This window comes from Choloepus didactylus, chromosome 12 (genome assembly GCF_015220235.1).
Source record: "Choloepus didactylus isolate mChoDid1 chromosome 12, mChoDid1.pri, whole genome shotgun sequence".
Classification (NCBI taxonomy): Eukaryota; Metazoa; Chordata; class Mammalia; order Pilosa; family Megalonychidae; genus Choloepus; species Choloepus didactylus.
In genome coordinates this window covers 95385695-95408902 of record NC_051318.1, presented here as the reverse complement: position 1 = coordinate 95408902, position 23208 = coordinate 95385695, and the positions used below count along the sequence as shown (strand labels likewise).

Here is a 23208-nt window from a genome sequence, read left to right as displayed (position 1 = left end):
TTTTTTCTGCGCTTGAAAGGCTTTCCCACTCGGCTTTGCTAGCTAGCTGCTGCTCAGGCTTCAGGACTCCACTTAAGTTTTACATTCTCTAGGAGGTCATCGTACACAAACACACAAGTGTGCATGCACACACACGTGCTCAGATAACAGACCAATTTAGGTAACTTTGTTCTGTGTGCTTCCATAGCTGTTTAATTCTCCTACCAGTCACAATTAAAGAAATGTTTGAAAAAGAAGAGTATTAATTGAGGTACACCATCAGAAAACAATTTCTAAAGTTACAATGATTCAAATGTATAAATGAAATAGGTATGGATGAAATAGGCCAGAAGAAGATATTGTGTGCTAAAGGAGGTATTTTAAATTTAGCAAGTTATATCAGTTAGCTGTCTGGGGGAAGGGGGGAGTTGTTTTTTTTTTTAAATCTTCTCCAGATAACTTTTAGGTGCATTAAAGAACTAAATGTAAGCAATTAAATTGCCTAAAAACTAGAAGAAAATAGAAACTAGTAGTTATCAAATCCCTAGGTAAGTGCTGACTGATAGAAATAAAATGTTAATCACATAAGTAATTAAAAAATTTTTAGAAGCCACATTTAAAAAAAGTAAAAACAAGTGAAATGAATTGTCATAATATATCTTATTTAATCCAGTATGTTCAAAATATTGTAATTTCAACATATTCAATATAAAAATTAACAAGGTATTATATATATATATATATATTTTTGGTACTGTCTTTGAAATCTGGTGTTTTACACTTACAGCACACATCTGAGTTCAGACTAGCCACATTTCAAGTGCTTGATTGTCATGTGGCTAATGGCATATTGGACAGCACAGTTATAGATAAAGTTAAATTCATAAATAATAGAGTATATCACAAAGTAAAACCTGGATAACATTGGCTACAGGAAAATAAACAATTCTATTTTAAAAAAGGGGGAAAATACTTGCAGTATAGCTAGTGTAACAGTGACTTTTTAAAATATAATCTTAAAACTATAAGCAAGGAAGAAATTGTAAAGTAGCCTTAAAATGTAACCTTCAAAGCTGGAAGCAGGCTATAATGGAAGCTTTTATTCTCACAAAAGAGCAATATGTAAATATAAAGTCTGCAACTTTATAATGTAAAGCTTGCACCTAAACCCTAAATAATCTTTCATCTATGGTCCCCAGACCTCCCAGGTATGAATAAAGCCTTTTCATCTATCTTTCTAGACCCAGGAACACCTTTCACAGGTGTCACCTAGTTCCTAAAGGAAATAGGAAATAACTAAATTACTGAAATTCTCCAAACCTGTGTTACATGTTAGCTAAAATGATTAACTCTCGTTGTCTCTAATGGGCTTAGCCAATTAAAGAATCACTTTAGAGAGATTGCCCCAAACCTCCCAGATATAAAGAAACCTTCTATACATTCTAAACATTCTACCATTTCAGTTCTTTCCTTCTGTCAATTCCAATACCCCAGCAACTAAGCAAAAGAAAATTATATAGTGATTCAGTGTTCATAATCCTTCGTTAAATTCCATCTTGTCAGTTGTACCCCTTCCTCTAGTTTAATCAGTTTCCTAATTCTCAGGGTTGTGTAGGTAGTTACCACCCTAAGTTGTTCATGTTGAAAAGGACTGCCAACATGGAAAAAGGGGACACATCTGGTTGATATTCTTGAAGAGGCTGTTGCCTCTGGGTTTTGGGACTTAGCTGACATAGAAGCTCTCAGGAGGATTTAAGTTTCTGAAGAATAAACTTAGTGAGTGAAACATTTATAGAGTCTCAGATAGGGATCCTGGCTTTCTTTAGGGTTTTTGGTACTATTGTTGGCTTCAGCTTATCATACTGTGGCCATTTGGCATATCTAGCTGAAGCTTGCATAGGAGTAGCCCTCCAGGACAGCCTCTCAACTTTATTTGAAATCTCTTAGCCACTGAAATTTTACTTTTTTACCTGTCTTTTCCCTCTTTTGGTCAAAAAGGCATTCTCACCTCCTTGATGCTAGGGTCAGGCACATTCCTGGAATCTATGTCCCATGTCACCAGAGAGACTCATTCACATGGGGGGTCCATCAGGAGGAGGATGAAGAATTTATTTGCAGAGTTGGATTTAGAGAGAGAAAATCCACATTTGAGCAACTAAAGAGGTTCTCTGAAGGTGACTCCTAGGCATAAATATAGGTGGGCTTAGCCTCCTCTTTACAATCATGTTTCACCAGAGCAACCCTCAAGATTGTGGGCTTGACTTATGAAGTAGGGGGTTCCTAAGTTCACATAGCATATGTTATGTCCACAATAATCCATCCCTATCTCACATTATCATCACTTAGTTGTACAATCCTCATATCTCTCTATTTTAAACAGCTCTCATGACCCAAAACACCCCATAGCTCTTTTCAGCCCTTATTTATTTGTCCCTTGTATTTGTGTAGTACTAATAAAGTATTCCTATTAATTATAGACCCTAGGATGCAATAGGTAGATTTTTCCCATGTACCCTTCTGTTGTCAATTCTTGTTCCAGTGTCATATTTTAGAAGTTTATCATGCAAGCACCTATCTGTATATGTAATGCTGATGTGTGGGTTATATGCCTTTCAACAGCCCTGTTCAGTCCTATTTGCCTTCAGTACAGCTCTGATACTTAAAATCCCATTAACAGTCATCACCCCTATCCATTCCCATACCTTTGAATTCATCCCCTAGTAAATCTGTCACTAAGTTCCCAATATTCTACATTATATGACACTGATTTTACATTGTTCAGGGATTTCATAGTAGTGGTAACATATAATATCTCTCCTTATGTTTCTGACTTATTTCACTCAGCATTATATCTTCAAGGTTCATCCATGTTAGGCTGTTTGTACTATTGATGTTGAGTTGTAGTATTTCTTTATATATGCAGGATATCAGTCTCTTTATCAGATACAGTTTCCAAATATTTTCTTCATTGAGTTGGCTGCCTCTTCACCTTTTAGCAAAGTCTTTTGAGGTTCAGAAACGTTAGATTTTGAGGAGTTCCCATTTATCTGTTTTTCCTTTTGTTGCTTATGTTTCGGGTATAAGGTCTAAGAATCTACCTCCTGTTACTAGGTCTTGAAGATGTTTCCCTGTATTATCTTCTAAAACTTTTATTGTGCTCTCTCTTATATTGAGGTCTTTGATCCACTTTGAGTTAATTTTTGTATAGGGTGGAGGTAGGGGTCTTCTTTCATTCTTTTGGTTATGGATATCAGTTCTCCCAGCCCCAGTTGTTGGAACTGTACTGTCCCAGTTGTGTGGATTTGGGGGCTTTATAAAAAATCAGTCAGCCATAGATTTGGGGGTCTGTTTCTGAGATCTCAGTTAGATTCCATTCATCAATATGTCTATTTTTGTCCCAGTACCATGATGTTTTGACTACTGTGGCTTTATAGTAGCCTTCAAAATCTGAAAGTGTTCTTTTTTAGGATGTTCTTCTTTTTTAGGATGTTCTTCTTTTAGGATGTTTTTAGGATGTTCTTTTAGGATGTTCTTTCAGGATTTTTTTTTAGGATATTCTTATTTTTTAGGATGTTTTTGGCAATTCGAGGCCCCTTTCCCTTCAAATAAATTTCATAATTAACTTTTCCAAGTCTGCAAAGAAGGTTATTGGAATTTTGATTGGAATTGCATTGAATCTGTAGATCAGTTTGGGTAGAATTGACATCTTAACGACATTTAGTCTTCCTATCCATGAACACAGAATATTTTTCCACTTGTTTAGGTCCCTTTTTGTTTCTTTCAGTAATGTTTTGTAATTTTCTGTGTAGAGGTCTTTTACATCCATGGTTAAATTTGTTCCTAGGTACTTGATTTTTTTAGTTGCTATTGTGAATGTTTTTTTGATTGTCTCTTCAGTTAGGTCATTACTAGTGTACAGGATCATTAATGACTTACATGCATTAATCTTATATCCCGCCACTTTGCTGAATTTTTTATCAGCTCAGGTAACTTTGTTGTCAGATTCTCAGGATTTTCTTAAATGTAAGATCATATTATCTGCAAATAATGACAGTTTTCCTTCTTCCTTTCCAATTTGGATACCTTTTATTTCTTTGTCTTGGTGAATTGCTGTGGCTAGAATTTCTAGCACAATGTTAAATAGTAGAGGTGACAGTGGACATCCTTGTCTCATTCCTGATTTTAGGGCAAAGTCTTTCAGCCTCTCACTGTTGAGTACTATGCTGGCTGTGGCCTCTCACTGTTGAGTACTATGCTGGCTGTGGGTTTTTCATATATACCCTTTATCACATTGAGGAAAGTCCCCCCAATTCCTACCTTTTGAAATGGTTTTATCAGAAAGGCACGTTGAATTTTGTCAAAGGCTTTTTCAGCGTCTGTCAAGATGATCATTTGATTTTTCCCTTTTGATTTCTTACTGTGTTGTATTACATTAATCAGTTTTCTTAATGTTGAACCACCATTGTATTCCAGAAATGATCCCCACTTGGTTGTGGTGTCTAATTCTTTTAATAAGACTTTGGATTTGATTTGCAAGTATTTTGTTTAGAATTTTTGCATCTATATTCATTAAGGAGATGGCCCATAGTTTTCCTTTTTTTTTGTAGTATCTTTATCTGATTTTGGTATCAGAATGATATTAGCTTCATAAAATGCATTAGGTAGTGTTCCTTTTTCTTTAATTTTTTGAAAGCGTTTGCGCAGGAATGGTGTCACTTCTTTTTGGGAAGTTTGGTAAAATTCCCCTATGAAGCCATCTGGCCCTGGGCTTCTATTTGTAGGTAGATTATGACTGATTGGATCTCTGCCTGTGAATGGTTTGTTGAGGTCTTCTATTTCTTCTTGGGTCTGTAGGTTGTTCATATGCTTCCAGGAAATTATCCATTTCCTCTAAATTACCTAGCTTGTTGGTGTACAGTTATTTATAGTATCCTCTTATGATTTTTCTTAATTTCTTCAGGATCTGTAGTAATTATTCCCTTCTTATTTCTGATTCTGTTTATTTGGGTCTTCTCTCTTTTTGACTTTGTCAGTCTAGCTAAGGGTCTGTCAATCTTGATCTCAAAGAACCAAATTTGGTTTTATTTATTCTATTGAGTTTTTTTGTTTGTTTGTTCTACAGATTATTTCTGGTTTAACCTTTGTTATTTGTTTTCTTCTGCTTGCCTTGGGATTAGTTTGCTGATCATTCTCTAGCTTCTTCAGTTGTTCAGTTTGATCTTTGGTTTTAGCCCTTTCTTGCTTTTTGATACATGCCTTTAGAGCTATAAATTTCCCTCTCAGCACTGCCTTCGCTTCATCCCATAGGTTTTGATATGTTGTATTCTTGTTTTCATTCGTCTCTAGAAATTTACCAGTTTCTCTTGCAATTTCTTCTTTGACCCACTGGTTGTTTGGGAGTATGTTGTTTAACCTCCATATATTTGTGAAAGATCTGGTTCTTTGGTGGTTGTTGAGTTACAGTTGCATTCCATTATTTCAGAGGATGTGGTTTGAATAATTTCAGTCTTTTAAACTTTATTAAGATTTGATTTGTGCCCCAGCATGTGGTCTATCCTAAAGAACATTCGATGAGCTCTGGAGAAGAATGTGTATCCTGGTACTTTGGGATGTAATGATCTATATATATCTGTTAAATCTAATTCATTTATCATATTGTTTAGGTTCTCAGTTTCCTTATTGGTCCTCTGTCTGCTTGTTCTATCTACAGAAGAGAAAGGTGTATTGATGTCTCCCACTAGTATTGTAGACATGTCCATTGCTCCCTTCAGTTTAGCCAATGTTTGTCTCTTGTATTTTGGAACTCCTTGATTGGGTGCCTAAACACTTATTTTTATTTCTTCTTGGTGAATTGTCCTTTTTATTAATGTATGTGTTCTTCTTGGTCTCTTATGACATCTTTGCATTTAAAGTCTATTTCGTCTGATATTAGAATAGCTACCCCAGCTTTCTTTTGGTTATAGCTTGCGTAGAATATTTATTTCAGCCTTTCGCTTTCAGTATCTTTGTGTCTCAGGATCTAAGATGAGTCTCTTGTAAACAGTATATAGATGGGTCATACTTTTTAATCCATTCTACCAGTCTGTGTCTTTTAATTGGAGACTTTAATCCATTCACATTCAAAGTTACAAATGTGAAGGGAGTTCCTGGACCAGCCATCTTATCTTTTTGTTTTTAGTTGTTAGATCTATTTTTTCCCTCTCTTTCTTTTTTTCCCTCTAAGTTACCCTTACTAATATTCATCAGTTCCTTGCCCTTCACCAGACCCCTCTCTCCTTTCTTTTTTTCTAAGCTGCTAGAGCTCCCTTGAGTATTTCTTGCAGGGCGGGTCTCTTGTTAGCAAATTCTCTCAGCATTTGTTTGTCTGTGAAAATTTTGAGCTCAACCTCAATTTTGAAGGAGAGCTTTGCTGGGTACAGAATTCTTGGCTGGCAATTTGTCTCTTTCAGAATTTTAAATATATCATACCACTGCCTTCTCACCTCCATGGTGCCTACTGAATAGTCATTACTTAGTCTTATGTTGTTTCACTTTTATGTAATGGATCACTTTTCTCCCACTGCTTTCAGAACTTTGTCCTTCTCTTCAACTTTTGACAATCTAATCATTATATGTCTTCAAGTAGGTTTTTTTGGATTTATTTTATTTGGAGTTCATAGAGCATCTTTGATTTGCATATTTATGTCATTTAGAAGGGTTGGGAAGTTTTCCCCGACTATATCTTCCAACACTCTCCTAGCCCTTTACCCTTCTCTTCTCCTTCTGAGACACCATCATTTCTCTGAGATCCATTTGAAATTCTTTTTATTTTTTCACCATTTGTTCTTTTCTGCATTCACATTCGATTGCCCTGTCTTCTGTTTCACCTATGCCTCTGCCTCTTCAAATTGGCTGTTGTGTGTCTCTAGTATATTTTTAATTTGATCCACAGTGTCTTTTATTTTCATATCAGGGTGGCAAACATTTTAAAACTATGATTTCTTGGGTTGCAGAGAAGGTAATGAAAGGATGTTCTCAAAGAATATGATGAGGAATTTGAATTAGTAAAACCCTTTTAAAAAACAGTTTAGCAACAGGCATCATAATTACATTTCTGGGAATGTATCATAAGGAAATAATACTAATTATAGACAGCAAAACTCTAGATGCCAAAATGTTCACTTCAGCATTGTTTATAAAAAAGGAAAAATTGAAAACCACTGAAACTTCTTGCATTAAGGGACACTTAAATAGTTTGTGGTATAGTCATTTGATGGAATACTTTGATATGAGTAATAACATGGAAAAGTCTTTTTAAGCATAATCTTAAGCAAAAGATACAAAATTGAATATGTTATCTCTGTATCTAAAGGAAAAAATTAAGATCAACTTTAGCATTAAAAAGAAGACTAAGACATTTATCAGAATGTTAACAATGTTTATCTAGAGTAGAAAGACTTCAGATTTTTTTTCCCTGTTTTCTATATTTTCTTTTTGTCAAATGTCATAAAATGATTTATGTGTTATCTTCATAAGGGGGAAAAACACTTGAAATGATGGGATTAATTTAACACATTCTCAAATAAAACATGAGATGGCATTCTAATTCAGCTGTGCCCAACTCATGTCCTACCTGTCAATTTATAGTTTATCTTTAGAAAACACAGTACTTAGCAACTGATGAACTAAGCATAGTTGATCCAAATATTGTGTGGTTTGAAGCCATCTTTGTTTAAAGTGAAGTTTACCGGCTTTCTAATAAAAGTTTGCCAATTCTTTTATTCCCCCACTTTTGGCTTAGCCCACATTATAAATGTGTAATCCCTCTTTTTCTCCCCAGTTTTATTAAAGTTGAATAGCTCAATTACTCTCTTACTAACAACATTGAATATTTTTTATATACTGATTCATTCTATTGTTTTGGTTAATACTGCTCTCCTCATTTTAAGGTTATTCTGGTACAAGTTAACCCAGGGGAAGCCTTTACAATTAGAAGAGAAGATGGACAGTTTCAGTGCATTACAGGTAAGAATAATTTATTGTTTCAGACAAGACAGAAATGTATGGTGCATAAATTTAAAGCATATGCACTTACGGTTTTTTCCTTTCTTTCTCGCTGCCATCACACTGAAAACCAAACTGGTGCTGGTGTTCTGATTAGTCTCATTGTCCTGGTTTTTTTTTCATTAAATCATACACTAATATATTTGTCACATCACTTCTCTGTTCAGGAATCTTCAATGAATGTTCAACTTCCTTATAGTCTATAAAAATGTTTTTTTTTTTTTAAAGATTTTCATCTTTCTAGTCTTGCTTCCTAGTTCCCCTTCAATATTGCTCCCCTTTAATATTGCTAAATTGGCTTATTCGTTGTCTCTTGAACCTATCTTGTGCTTTCTTTCCCCCATCACCACCATCCCCAGCCTATCCAGGTCCTACCAGTGCATCAAGACTGAGCTTAGATCTTACCTTTAAAAGGTTTTCTAAGAAGTTTTTAGTGAACATCTCCTTAGCACCATTGACATTTTGGGCTGGATAGTTCTTTGTTGTGTGGGGCTGTCCTGTGACTTGTAGGATGTTTAGCAGAATCCCTGGCCTCTCCCCATGGGCCATCTTCTCTCTCCAGTTGTGACAAACAAAAATGTCTCCAGACATTTCCAGATATCTCCTGTGGGGGGGTGGGAGGGGTAAACTCTTCAGTTGAGAACCACCATTCCATATGAAGATGAGAGCCATAGAAAGATCATTGGTTTTGGAATTAGAGAAACTGGATTTAAATCCCAACTCTCCCACTTATTGATTGTATGATCTTGGGCATATTACTTAACCCCTCTATAAGCACATTTCTCCTCAGTAAAAAGGGAAACAATAGTATACCTTATAGGATAATTGTGAGGATTTATTAATATTTATGTAATACACTCTAAACCAGACCCTAGCATATGCATATAAGGCACTCAGTAAATGTGGTGGTGGCTGTTGTGGTGTTAATGTTAATAGAAAGTAATCCTGGTCTCCTTTGAAACCCTGTAACACCAGTTATTTTGCTGTTCATTTAGCGAATAATTATATTCTTTCTTGTGATATTTCTTCTAATTTTACTTATCAAAATTATGTAAATTTTGTATTGTTTGACTTGAAATGCTTATTCAGTCTCTCCCACTTAGTTCCAAGCACTTGGGTGGCAGATTCCATTTCTTACATTTCAGCATACCTTTGCATTTGGGTACCTAACTAGTAATTGTTGCTTTAATTTGAAAGGAGAGCATTAGAGGTAGTGTGACCAATATATTTTTATCATCCAAACTGGGATACTTCTGAGAGTGGAAAGAGGCCCTAACAGTTACTCCAAGACAACTGGTATAAATCAAGTTAATGTAATAAACTTTGCCCTGGTCTTTACTCATCAGTTAGATTTCATGAAAATAATTTCATTTTTATAGGGGGTGCCTCCTAGACTGTAAGGGAGCACACTTCTTAGTTTTCACTTGTGTACTTTGTTTTCAATAAATACTGTCTGTTGGAAGCATTTTAACTAATATGGCTTTGATATTTTCAAACATCTGCAAATGATGATACTCATTACTGTTGTAGTGTGGCTTAAAATACAAAAACTGCTAATCTCAGGTGGATAATCAGACTCTGAATTATAAATAGCTTATTTTTTAGAAGTTAATTTGTAACTGTGATCTATAAGCCTCCTCCCCCATAAAATGAATTAAAATGATTTTTATATGGCAATTATCCTTTTATTCAAGCCCAAAAATCCTACCTAATTTATAATGTACTTATCGTACTAACAGTATCCTAAGAGTAACAAGTGACTTCCATGTGAAGATGTTTTTAGATAGGGACGCATTTCTCTGCCTCAGTGGAAAAGCAAGACTCCTTTCTCTGTATGACAGATTGTAAGAATGGAGACTTCCTCACTTTAAAATTACTGGGCAGAGTTTTTAAAAACACGAGAAAGGAAAAAGGGAATCAATCAGAAAATAAAAGGGAAAGTTTACATTTTTGTTTCTCCAAAATTACAAGATGGTGTATAGGTGGAAAGAGTAGAAAGGAGCGAGGGACTGGGGTTAAAGTCTTCGTAAAACCAGTGTGCCCTCACTCCAAGCAAGAGAAGAAGGCAAGAAGAGAAAAGGCTAATGACTACTATTCATCCTCTCCTCTCTCTCCTCCTTTTTGCCATCGCTAGTTTCTGTCACGGCACTCCCTATCCTGGGATAGTTCTAGAGCTAGGTGAAAAGTGAGAGTAGGAATAGAAGTAGAGGCAACAGATAACAAGGAGAAAGAACGTCTCAAGGGAGGAAAATTTTTTGTCAGAGGAGCTGAGAGAAAAACAAGATCCGGATGGCCACGAGGCCATCAATTTATGAAAGCTGTTCTCTGATAGCCAATACACTTGTAAAGGAAAATCTCTGCCATAAAACCAAAAGATTTGAGATAAATCCAGTGTAAATTGATGAGCATTTGATTTAAAGACTCCTTTTTTAAAAGGAGTTTTATTACTAGCCAAAATTTATAGACATAAAACTTAGGTTAACAGAATTACAGGCAATTTTAGCAATCTAAATGCCCCCTTGTTTTACTTGGAGGTTCAAAATTTGTGGAGTTATGGCTAGTTATAGTACTTTTTCTACTGTAGCTTACAGAGTAGACAGAAAAATTCTTAATCATTTTTTTAGTGAATTTACTAAGTGTCTACTGAGGTATACTGTGCTAGCTTCTGGGGATTTAGGAAAAACTATGATATATTTTCTACCTTTTAAGAATACAGTGTAGTAAGGAAAAAAAAGGGAAAATTAACAATTATATTACAGTATTAAAAAACAGGTGTTAAAGATATGCACAGGGGGTCATGGAAGCATAGAAGAGGAGTATTGTAACACAGTGTTTTGTCAGGGAAAAAGTTCTTCCAAGAGAAAGTGACACATGAGCTATCTTTAAGGAAAGTAACAGTTGACCCTAAGGACATAAGGTCTTAGAAGGGAATTTTAGACAAAGGAAACAGAATGTTCAAAAGCAACAGAGGGAAAGAATAACTTGACTTATTTAAATAATTGCAAATAGACTGGAACAGAGAAAAGATGTATGAAGGGGTTATGGATAAATCTGAAAAGTAAACAGATATTGAAATGGCTTCACTATATTAAGTTTATTGTGAAGGGAAAGAAGAGCCATTGAAGGAGTTTATGCAGGAGAGTTAACATCCAGTATACAGGTTGGAAAGATAAATAACATCTTCTTGTTCTGTTAATAAGTGGTACCTTATAACCCAAAAGTCTTCCCACAGCAAACATCTAGAAATTTTTGATAAAATATAACAAATATCTTTTAAATGCATTGCCAAGCCACCCCCACCCCCACCCCACCCCACCCCCCACACACACACGCAAACACACAACAAAGGGAAAAAAGGGAAATAAATACTGTGGAACAGAAACAAAGACTTTTCAATATTTGTTTTTAAAAATATATATTTCACATTTATAATGAAAAGAATTAAAAAGATATATTGTGTTTATTTGATCCAGTTCTGTACTAGAACTCTTCTATACTAGTCCTCTCTACGATCTGATGTTTGTCTTCTCTTGGTTCTTTACCATATTTCATGTCCTTTTAATCTAAAAGTGAAGGTACCACTTTTCAGGTTGTCATTCTCCTCATTGGGTATTGCCTAACTCAGACCCACATCTCACTTTTGGCTATCTTAAACCACTATCTATTGGTTTCAGCACAAATACATCATTACTACTTTTGAAATGAGAGTACTGTCCCATATCTATCTGTTGTTTGGGTTTGTTTGTTTTTTTCCTCTCACTTAAGAGGTATTTTGAAACTAATCTAACAGCTTGATGTTTTTTGGTTGTTCAGTGAAATGCATTGATAGCGTGTTAAAAAATTGTCTCGTACAATAAGATATTATGAAAATTAAGCCATTTTTGCCTTGTGACATACATAAGAATGTAAAATTTATTGAATGAGTAAATCTTGAGGTATAACAATAGATTTTTGTAATGTAAAAATTGCCCTCAGTTTTATTGGGGAGACAGGTTTGCAGAATAGGAAATTAGACAAGATTTCTAAATTTAGATTACTGCAAAGGTAATAGAAGAATATTTCATAGAAACTATGTGGTAAACTCTCTTTAAGATCCCTGTTGTAGATCTGGCTCTCTTGGTGATAAATTGGTATCCATCCTTCAGACATCATCCGTTCTGAAAAGCCTTTCCAGATAATTCTTTTCTACAGTTTCTCTCCTTTCCCTACCCCTGAACGCACATACACAAATAATTGAGGGCAGAAATTAAGTCTTACATATGTTGTAGCCCTGGTTCCGTACATAGCATCCAACACAGCAAGTGCTCAATAAATGTTTAATTGAATTGACTGAGGAAGAAGAAAAAACTTAGCATTTCTTGAGCATTTCTATGTGTCAAGCAGATGGAAAAATCCTCCTTATTGAGAGGCATGTATAGCTTTGGTTTTTTTCCCCTTTCCTTCCATGACACCTCAAAATGAATTACTGTCACTAAAGAATAAGAATTTATTAAATATCTAATGGTTTGTTATGGCGCTTCTACTTTGGTGTGATTCTGTGTCGATATATGCAAGAGGGATAGGTATAAACAAAAAGGATATACAAAACCAACTGTGCCTTAAATAGCTTTTATATGCCCTCCCTCCTCAAATCATGTATTTTAGGAAGACAAGCAAAAATACTGTTTTTTGTTTAATTTCATTGATCTAATAGGGCAGTAGTTAAGCACGTGATACCTGGGTTTGAATTCCAACTCTACCACTTACTGTTATGTCAGTCAGATTTTATTAAGCAATTTAGTGATATTTTTACATTATGTTCTGCACTTGATTGTGTAAATTGTGTCTTTGTAGCCATCATATAGGGCTGGAACATAGTTTTGTTGTAGAGATTATTATTAGACCATACCTTTTTTGACTTACCATTTGCATCTGTGGAGTGATGAAACAAAGATCCAAGACCTATGTCAGATGTACAGCCCCAATTATTCTGGTCATGGAGAAACTAGGTCAACATTAGGATGATTTGTTTTTGTGACAAGGTTTCAACAGTCACCCTGCAGCACAAATGAAGACCTTGAATTTTTCATTGATTCCTTCACTCAGTATTCAGTAAGAGACAGAAATGAAAAAGCAAGCACTCTTTATTTCTTCAAGCTCCTTTTTTTTTTTAAATCTTCATTTTATTGGGATATATTCACATACCACGCAGTCATACAAAACAAATCGCACTTTCGATTGTTCACAGTACCATTACATAGTTGTACATTCACCACCTAAATCAATCCCTGACACCTTCATTAGCACACACACAAAAATAACAAGAATAATAATTAGAGTGAAAAAGAGCAATTGAAGTAAAAAAGAACACTGGGTACCTTTGTCTGTTTGTTTCCTTCCCCTATTTTTCTACTCATCCATCCATAAACTAGACAAAGTGGAGTGTGGTCCTTATGGCTTTCCCAATCCCGTTGTCACCCCTCATAAGCTACATTTTTATACAACTGTCTTCGAGATTCATGGGTTCTGGGTTGTAGTTTGATAGTTTCAGGTATCCACCACCAGCTACCCCAATTCTTTAGAGCCTAAAAAGGGTTGTCTAAATTGTGCGTAAGAGTGCCCACCAGAGTGACCTCTCGGCTCCTTTTGGAATCTCTCTGCCACTGAAGCTTATTTCATTTCCTTTCACATCCCCCTTTTGGTTAAGAAGATGTTCTCCGTCCCACGATGCCAGGTCTGCATTCCTCCCCGGGAGTCATATTCCACGTTGCCAGGGAGATTCACTCCCCTGGGTGTCTGATCCCACGTAGGGGGGAGGGCAGTGATTTCACCTTTCAAGTTGGCTTAGCTAGAGAGGGCCACATCTGAGCAACAAAGAGGCATTCGGGAGGAGGCTCTTAGGCACAATTATAGGGAGGCCTAGCGTCTCCTTTGCAGCAACCGTCTTCCCAAGGGTAAAACCTATGGTAGAGGGCTCAACCCATCAAACCACCAGTCCCCTATATCTGTGGTCATGTTAGCAACCATCGAGGTGGGGTAGGCAAATACCCTGCATTCTCCACAGGCTCCTCAAGGGGGCACTACATCTTTTTTTCCTTGTTTTTTTTTTTTTTTTCTAACTTTGCCTTCTTTTTTAAATCAACTGTATGAAAAAAAAGTTAAAAAGAAAACAAACATACAATAAAAGAACATTTCAAAGAGACCATAACAAGGGAGTAAGAAAAAGACAACTAACCTAAGATAACTGCTTAACTTCAACATGTTCCTACTTTACCCCAAGAAAGTTACCTAATATAGCAACATTTCTGTGAACTTGCTCCTACTATATCCATCAGAAATTAACATACCATAGTCATTCCTGGGCATCCCCAGAACGTTAAATAGCTTATCTGTTCTTCTTGGATTATTGTTCCCCCTTCCTTAATTGCTCTCTATTGCGAGTTCCCCTACATTCTACATTATAAACCATTTGTTTTACATTTTTCAAAGTTCACATTAGTGGTAGCATGTAATATTTCTCTTTTTGTGCCTGGCTTATTTCGCTCAGCATTATGTCTTCAAGGTTCATCCATGTTGTCATATGTTTCACGAGATCGTTCCTTCTTACTGCCGTGTAGTATTCCATCGTGTGTATATACCACATTTTATTTATCCACTCATCTGTTGAAGGACATTTGGGTTGTTTCCATCTCTTGGCAATTGTGAATAATGCTGCTATGAACATTGGCGTGCAGATATCTGTTCGTGTCACTGTCTTCAAGCTCCTTTGACAGATGTTCTTACATATCTTTATGCAAAGATGAAATAAAATATGATCACTGGACCATTACCATTGTGGAGCTTTTTCTCCTGTTGTATTACCCAGGTCCTCTATTCTCTAGGGTCCTCTTTCTGAGCATTTTAAATCAGTAGCTTTGACAAAAATAAATGACATGTTCATAATATCTGTATATCAGACAGTTAACAAAGATGAATTAATAATAACATTAGATAAATGTCAAGCTTAAGAAGGTCAGAATATATTGAAATGATAGGTCAAAACCAATAGAATGAAACTTAATAGACGTAAATGTAAAGCTCTACATTTTGATATGAAAAATCAACTGCACAGGCACTGTATAGGTGTATATTAGGGTTCCTTTTTGAAATGACTCTGGTTCATTAAACAAAAAAGTTTAATAAGATGTGTTAAGACTCTTCGTCTTCTTCCCAATTCCTTCCTAACAGTTTAGTCAAGAAGCAGTTGGGAGGGAGGGGCAGAGTAATATAGGCACTGCACTGATGGAAGTGGGGGAGATAAACTGCCATGACTTGGAGTGGGGTGTCACAGCCCAAATTGGGTGAACAGTGTATCACATAAAAGAACAGCCTAGTTAAGGCAGTCAGAGCTTGGGCAGGGTGAGGAAGGGATCTTTGAGGAGGGACGGCTAGGGGCTTGGGGTATAAGAGCCTGAACAGGCTGAAGACGTCATTCACATGCTGGGACAGCCCAGCATGGGGAATCAGTGCCCGAACAAGGTGAGAGCAGAGAATCAGAGCTGAAGCAGGGTGGGGGGCCGTCTGTGTGGAGGGGTAGCCTGGCCTGGGCTTGGCTTGGCACCCAGCAGATGGAGCCGAAGTAGGGTAGAAAGGGCTTCCACAGAGGATTACCTGGTGCTGAGTGCTGGGGCCCACACCAGGTAGGTAGAGCCAATCCGTATGGGGTGTCAGAGCCTAGCAGGGAGATGAAGATGTCTCTGTAATGAAGGTAGTCATGAGAAGTCAGGGCCCAAGCGAGGTGATAAAGGTATTCATGGTGGAGGGGTGGGAGGGTGAGATGCCCTGATTTGGGGTATCAAAACCCAAATGAGGTGAAAAGGATGATGTTTACATTGAGGGAAGGAACTTGGGGCCTAGCAAGAAGAATCAGATCCTGAGCATGGTGAGGAGGAGGTCTCCATGGCAGAACAGGCTGGCAGAAAGTATAGAGCCCAAGGAAAACCTGTCCACACATGGTCTGGGGTGCCCATGCGGAATAGCCTGGTGTGGGGGAAGTCCGAGACCATTGTGGTTCAGAAGAACATCTATGCAGAGGTGGAATAGGTGACCTAGCTCAGGGTATTAGCACTTGAGGAGTGTGGCCACGTGGAACCAGGGAGAAAGGGGTATCCATATGGGGGCAGCTCAACATGGGAAGTCAGAACTTGATCAGGATGAGGCCAGTGTCCAATATAGGAAGCCAAAGACACTATAGAGTCAGAAGAGCATCTGCCAGGGGAGAGATTAGTGGCAAAGACAGGATTATAAGCAGATATTTTAAGGATTATGAGAGCCAGCTTTCTTACTATCAGAGAAAGAGTTATAAATACAGAATGGAGAAAACAAGAACAAACCCTGTAATAGCTGGAACTGGAAGCATCTGTATGAACTCATGTTTTCAATATATAAAGATAAATAAACATTTTATATAAACATGTATATACACAGATACATTCCCAAGTCTTGTCCACTGAGAAGACCTGGAAGCAGTGACAATCCAGTAGACTGAGCACACCTAGTACCCAGATCTTGGCTTTTAAATACCATTTTCCACTAAAAGGCATTTGGACTTCTTGGAGAAATGTCTGATTCTACGTCTAGGAAAGAAAACGTGCAAGATGAGACTGGAATGTTTTTATCTTAGAAAGAAGTGCTCCTGAGGCAGTAGTTATCAGCACCTCTGTTCCCATTTTTCTTGTCTTCATTGCTACTGCTGTTCATCACTGCTTATCTGCTCTCACCTTATCTACTCATGTGCCTGATCCTATCTCTTCCTTCCATTATAGGAGGTTTTAAAGTTAAGAAAAGGTTGGTCCTAACCAGTAAGTGCCATTTTATCCCTCCCTCTGTGTGTTCTGGGGCCATGGTGAGTTTAACCACGTACCTATCCCTCACCCCACAGCCAGTTTTCCCACCTGCTTAGCGGAATATTTTTTTTTAGCAAAGTCCCCTGGACTGAGCCAGGTTCCTTCTGGGGTCTGTAATACATACAGTACTTGGTTAGATGCTTTAAAGTTCTGATCCTGTATCCTATTCTTCCCAGCTCTGTTACCTCAGAGAAAATTTTCTGCCCTCCAAAAGTTGGAACTCCTGGCCCCCCCTGTGTTCTAGTATGAATCCTTATGCCCATCCCCTAAGATCTGATTAATTCCAAAGCCATCTTCTCCAGAATGTCTTAGTTGAGGAAGGGAGAGAAAGGAAGGAGTTTGTTATGCAAGTTAGATTTCTAGTGACCTCCTCCAGTATACTGGATTCCCTGAGGTGTGTGTACAAATCATACCTCAGGTCTCATGGCTCTTGTTAGTTATGTCAAGGCTTAGATATTAAAAATGCCTCTGAACTTAATCAGAAGTTAAGTGTCTCTTGCTGTATGTATCATTGTTGCTACAGCTTTGCTGCAGTTACTATAGCTAGCAACATCGAGTATTATATATGTATAACTTTTCTTCCTAATTTCAAACAAACTTGAAAGAAATATAGAATACATGAATGAACTGATAGGCCATTGTTCAGGCACAGGTCTGGGAGTAAGTCAATCGGGATGGAAGTTAAAGGAAAACAGATTTTGGCTCAGCATGAATAACTTGTTAATAAGCAGAGCTTTCATAGGTTTCAGGAGTTGATCCATCCCCCATCCATCTTTGTAGATGATAAAGCATATTCTGGCTGTTCAATTAATGATGCAGTTAGAGGAAATGGTTAATATCTTCTGAGTGGATGGTTGGAGTTGACACCTTGTAAGGTTCTTTAGAAGCCTAACACTCTACAATTCTTTAGCCTTGGGTATATTATTTAACTTCTGATCATTCTTTTTAATAACAGGGAGATGAATTTTCTAAGAATTTTTAACAAAATCACTCTTATCTTTGGCCCACTGACTCTCTATTGCTATAAATCTGACTGAATTTAACCAAGTTCTTTAGATTCCACTGAAATTACAAGTAACTCAGGTCAAAACCTTATGAAGTAAATTCCCATTTGTATGAGTAGGCATTATTTACTTTTTTAATAGTATAGCAGACTAAACCATGGAGAAGTTATAGCCATTATACATTAGTTAGAAAGCCTTAACTGCCTTAAGAAAATACTCATAAAGTTTAGATAACTATTTTTCATACTGGGAAAAATCATATTATTGTATTAAAAAATTGCCCTTTACAGCTTTTCCCCCTTTTAAGATGAAAACATCAGTTCCATTAGTGTAGTTCGAAATACTAGTTCTGAAACATTGATGAGTCCTCTTTGAGAACATGAATCATAACAGATCATCCATTCATAAATTCAGCCCATTCAGATTAAGTGAATGACTATGACTCATCCTAAGTTCATTGTGTGATAGTCTCAGGTTGTCCCTTAAAGCTGTTATAAGATAAGCCACGTTATATATAACTTTGTTAAGAGAAAACTGCAATATTTATGTTAGAAAGGAAAATATCAGCAAATTCAATTGTGAGTCATCATTTCTTCAGGTTTCTAATGAATAAAATACCACTGTTAAGGTCATTCTCTTCAAAGTATAAAATCTAAACCAGTTTTGTGAGCTCTGATAAAATACGTGACAAAAATACCAGTTAAAAAATTCTAATGAGTGATGGCCAAAGAAAATTAAGACCCCAAAATACAAATATGTGAAACAGCTTGTATTAGCTTTTCAGTAAATGTTTATAAACCTATTGCATTTTGCCACTTTTTTATATTGGTTAGTGACTAGTAAATGGACATATCAGAATCTAAACCTTCTATTGAATTGTTCTCACAAAATTATATTTTATTATAAATTTGGCAGAAATAAGAATAATAAGGCATTTATTTTTGGTGTGCTTCTATGTTCCTTTCATGTGACCCTGTTTTTTCCCTTTAAAGAAAGAAGTCAGTTATGAAAGGTGGATAATGGTTGGGAAATGAGGCAGGTAGGAAAGCATACTGACTTAGAATGGAAAAAATAGATTATATCATTTTAAAGGCGCGAGAGAGAAATGAATTTGGATTTTTAATTAATTAGAGGAGTCAAAAGTAAGAGTTAGAGAGCTTCTTTATTTTAAGCAGATTCTAAACCAGTAATTCTTAAGAACTGTTGTACCTGAGGCAGTGTCTGTTAAGTTCACTTTTTTTTTTTTAATGCTTGTAATTGTTTATTAGTTGGTCAGATTACAAAACAAATATTAGCTTATTCAAAACAAGATGGCATTTTTCATTTGAGCTACAATGTTTCTAAGTTAAACAGAGTATGAACACTCATGTATTAATATATGAACAATTTACATAAAAGAACCATTATAAAATAGAAGTCAACTATAACAATTTTTGTTTTAAGGTAATTATCACTAATGTTGAAAATACTCAAATTCCACTAAATAAAAAGCGATTATTTTCCTTATAAGGCAGATTCTGTGGTTCAGTGTTGGTGATTCAAATATGATAGTTTTAAATTGTTTATCTTAAGATTTTGGGAATCAAGTTTTTGAAGTTCTATTTGCTGCCTCTCCCCCCACCCACCCACCCCTACATCATAGATTAAGTCTCTTATATAGTCACACACCATATAATCCATCCAAAATATACCATTAATGGCTCACAGATCATCATATAGTTGTGCATTCATCACCACAATAAATTTTAGAACATTTTCATTACTCCAAACAATAAAAAATAAATAAAAATAGAAAAGAATACCCAAAACATCCCATACCCCTTATCTCCCCCCCCCATTGTTTGTTTATTTATTTTGTCTTTTATTTTGTTACTCATCTGCCCATACACTGGATCCAGGAAGTGTCAGTCACAAGATTTTCACGATAAAAACTATATAGTTATACAGTCATCATCAAGAATCACGTCTACTGCATTACAGTTAAACAGTTTCAGGTATTTCCTTCTAGCTGCTCTAATACACTAGAAACTTAAGGGACTATCTATATAATGCATAAAAATAATCTCCAGAATGACCTCTCAACTCTATTTGAAACCTCTTAGCCACTGAAACTTTATTTTGTTTTCTTTTTGCCCTTTTAATCAAGAAAGCATTCTCTATCCCATGATGCCAGGGCCAGACTCATCCCTGGGAGTCATGTCCCACATAGAGGGGGAGGGTAGTGAGTTAATTTGCAGAGTTGGTTTAGAGAAACAGGCCACATTTGAGCAACAAAAGAAGTTCTCTGGGGGTGACTCTTAGGTATAGTTATAAGTAGGCTTAGCTTCGCAGTTAGAGAGTTAAGTTTCATAAGGGCAAGCCTCTAGATCAAGAGCATGACTTATTAAATTGGGAGCCCCTATTGCTTACGAGAATAGCAGGAATTCCCCAGGTGGGAAATTTAATAGTTTTGCATTTTTCCGCAGTCCCTCAAGGGGTCTTTGCAAATATGTTTTTATTTTCTGCCCAAAATATTCCGTACATTAGCCTGTACAGAATAACAGATCTTATTCCCTATTCTAGGTTTCATGTAATTATGTTTAAATAAACTGACCAGACAGGTTAAATTAGATGATGTGCTACAGAAAATATAAATTTTGTACCAAATAAACCTCCCTTCCTTTGATCTCACACAAAAGTTGAAGTATTAAATAACTTCATATATAATAACTTCAAATATAACTTATTTCATAATAGCAATTATGAGACAAGTGCATCTAAATAAAAGAAAACAGTAACATGTTTTTATGGGGGATGGTTTGTTTTCAAAGTTAAATTGCCATTCACATGCTCAACTGTGTTTGTTTAAAGATAGTTAACATTATTTAGAAATATCCTGTGTTTTCTATAGAAGAAAGATTTTCCTTTCTTTTCTGGATTTCTCAGAAGTTTGCCTCTCCCTACAAAGCAATGATCAAATTCTTGTTAGAATCAGATTTTCTGAAGGCATCTGATTGGAGTTGCCATAAATTGTTTGCTTAGATTAAGGATAGCCCAATAGATATAATTATCTTTGCTGCCAATTGCAAATTTCTTGAAGTATCTTAACATTTTTAACCTTTTATATCTTAATTCAGGAAATGTACAGTTTTAGCAAATGTATTTTGTGCAACATATAATGTATTATTTTTTTATTACCCATGTTTTTCCCTGAAATATTTCTTTTTAAATCCCATTTTCTCATGAAGTGACTTGAAAGCTGAGGCTGGAGAGAGTTGTGTTCAGGCTGCTTTGGATTTAACTCAACTTTATGCTGCTCAACTTGACTCCAGAATTTCCATACCATGGGAATATAGTCCGTAACAGTAGTGACCATAGAGATAGCATATACTGCTACTACTACTGGAAAGCAGAAATAATCTTTCATGTCTTACTTGTGCCACACTCTTATCGAGGTCATCATGACCTGTGTTGCCAAAATGAATGGTCAGTTCTCAGTTCTCTTCTTGACCTTCCCAGCAGCATTGACACAGTTTATTATTCCCTCCTTCTTGAAACACTGTTGACTTGACTTCCTTTCTATAGTTTACATATTCTCCTGATTTCTTTCCTCCCTCACTAGCAACTCCTCAGTCTTTTTTGCTGTGTAGATTCAGAAGTATTTACCAGAGTATGTAGAAAAGATTATTTAACAGACACCTGAAACGTGTGCTTAATAATGTGGTAGGCAGAATTCTAAGATGGACCTCAAGATTGCAGCTGTACATGCCCTGCATTAAATATATATATATGGCACAGTTCACTTTAAGAAAGAGAGATTGTTAGGGGTAAACCTGACCTAATCAAGTAAGCCCTTGAAAGGGACCGGGCTCTTCCAGAAGTCAGAGATTTGAAGTGTGGAAGAAAACTGAAGGAAAGGAAGATTTTCCTTATAGAGGGGACCATGTGGAAAGGAATGTGGGTGGCTTGTAGGAGCTCCCTGCCAGCAAGATAATGGGCACCTTGGTCCTACAGCCGTAAGAATCTGAATTCTGCCACAACCACATGAGTTTGGAAGTGGACCCCAACCTCCAGATGAGAATGTACCCTGGCTGACACCTTGATTTTAGCCTTATGAGACCCTGAACAGAGAGCCCAGTCATACCATACCATTTATTGTGAGCTAATAAATGGGTGGGTTGTTTTTTCTAAGCCACTATTTCTGTGGTAATTTGTTAGGTGGCAGTAGAAGGCTAATATGAAGAATATGATTGTTTTTTCCCTCTCATGCTTTATAGTTCAGAGATAGGTGCTTAGTACTTGTGTGGAATCTCTGTTCCTCAGGTTATGCAGGGATCCAGGTTACTTCTATCTTGGTCTGCCATTCCTAGGATGTTGCCTTCAGCTGCATGATCCAAGATGGATGTTCATGTTCCAAAGAGAATAGAAAAGGGGAGGGGAAGAAGAGATATGCGATTGCCCTCTTTCTTTAAGGACACACCATAGAGATTATACAGATATGTCCCCTTACATTCCCATTGCCAGTGGCTTAGTTGATTACTTATAGCTAGAGAAGAAGATAAAGGAATGCCTTTCATTGGGGTGACATGTGTCCAGCTGGGAAATTCAGAGGGTTAAAAAATTCAAGGGAATTATTACTGTGGAAGAACAGAATATTTAATACTGGAGGACAACCAGTATTTAAACATTTATGTTTAAAATAAAAATCTTGAAAGATCTTCCAAAAGTAATTACATTGATTACTGGTGCATGAAACAGGGAACAAGGATGGAGGGCAAGGAATGTTTATTCCTTTTTATAGTTCTTGATTTTTGAACCTTGCAAATGTACTTCCTATTAAAAATAATGCTTTTAATAAATAAAATAAGTAAAATAAGGGCAGGTACTCCCTACCCCACCCCCACTTTTTTTTTTTTACCCAAAAGAAAACTTATCTGTCCTCAGTCAAATTTTACCTGTCCTTTTCTGATTAGTGTTTCTCAATTCTTCCTCTTTACCCTTCCTGAGATTTTTGTCACTTGGGGTTTAGCCCGTAAACATGGCCCAAAGGAGGCAACGTTAGATATATCAAGGGTTAAGTATATTGGGTATTTTTAAGTGTTAGATATGTTCAAATATATTTTATAATAATAGGAAGTAATGCATGGTATTTTAACTATATTTGGGACCATATCAGTTTTTACTGGTGCGTAGATGAACCCTACTACCAGTTATAAAATTGAGGGTGGATTTGAAATATCCATCTTGCCAATTCACTTGTTAGTAAGTTGAGAACTACTTAAATGAATTCAGCAACTTTCTCTTAGTAAGTGAGGAAACTAAGGCCAGAGATAATGTGA

At 36.3% G+C, this 23208-nt stretch overlaps 1 protein-coding gene across 2 annotated transcripts in view; it reads left to right on the top strand.

Annotated features, from left to right (window-relative positions):
* The window catches only part of FNDC3A (fibronectin type III domain containing 3A), a 233679-nt gene that overhangs the window by 105638 nt on the left and 104833 nt on the right, over nucleotides 1-23208 (top strand). For both annotated transcript variants that reach the window (XM_037799659.1, XM_037799660.1), the window contains exon 3: nucleotides 7908-7983. In XM_037799659.1, the coding sequence (XP_037655587.1) occupies nucleotides 7908-7983 (76 nt within the window). The remainder of the gene's footprint in view (nucleotides 1-7907; nucleotides 7984-23208) is intronic.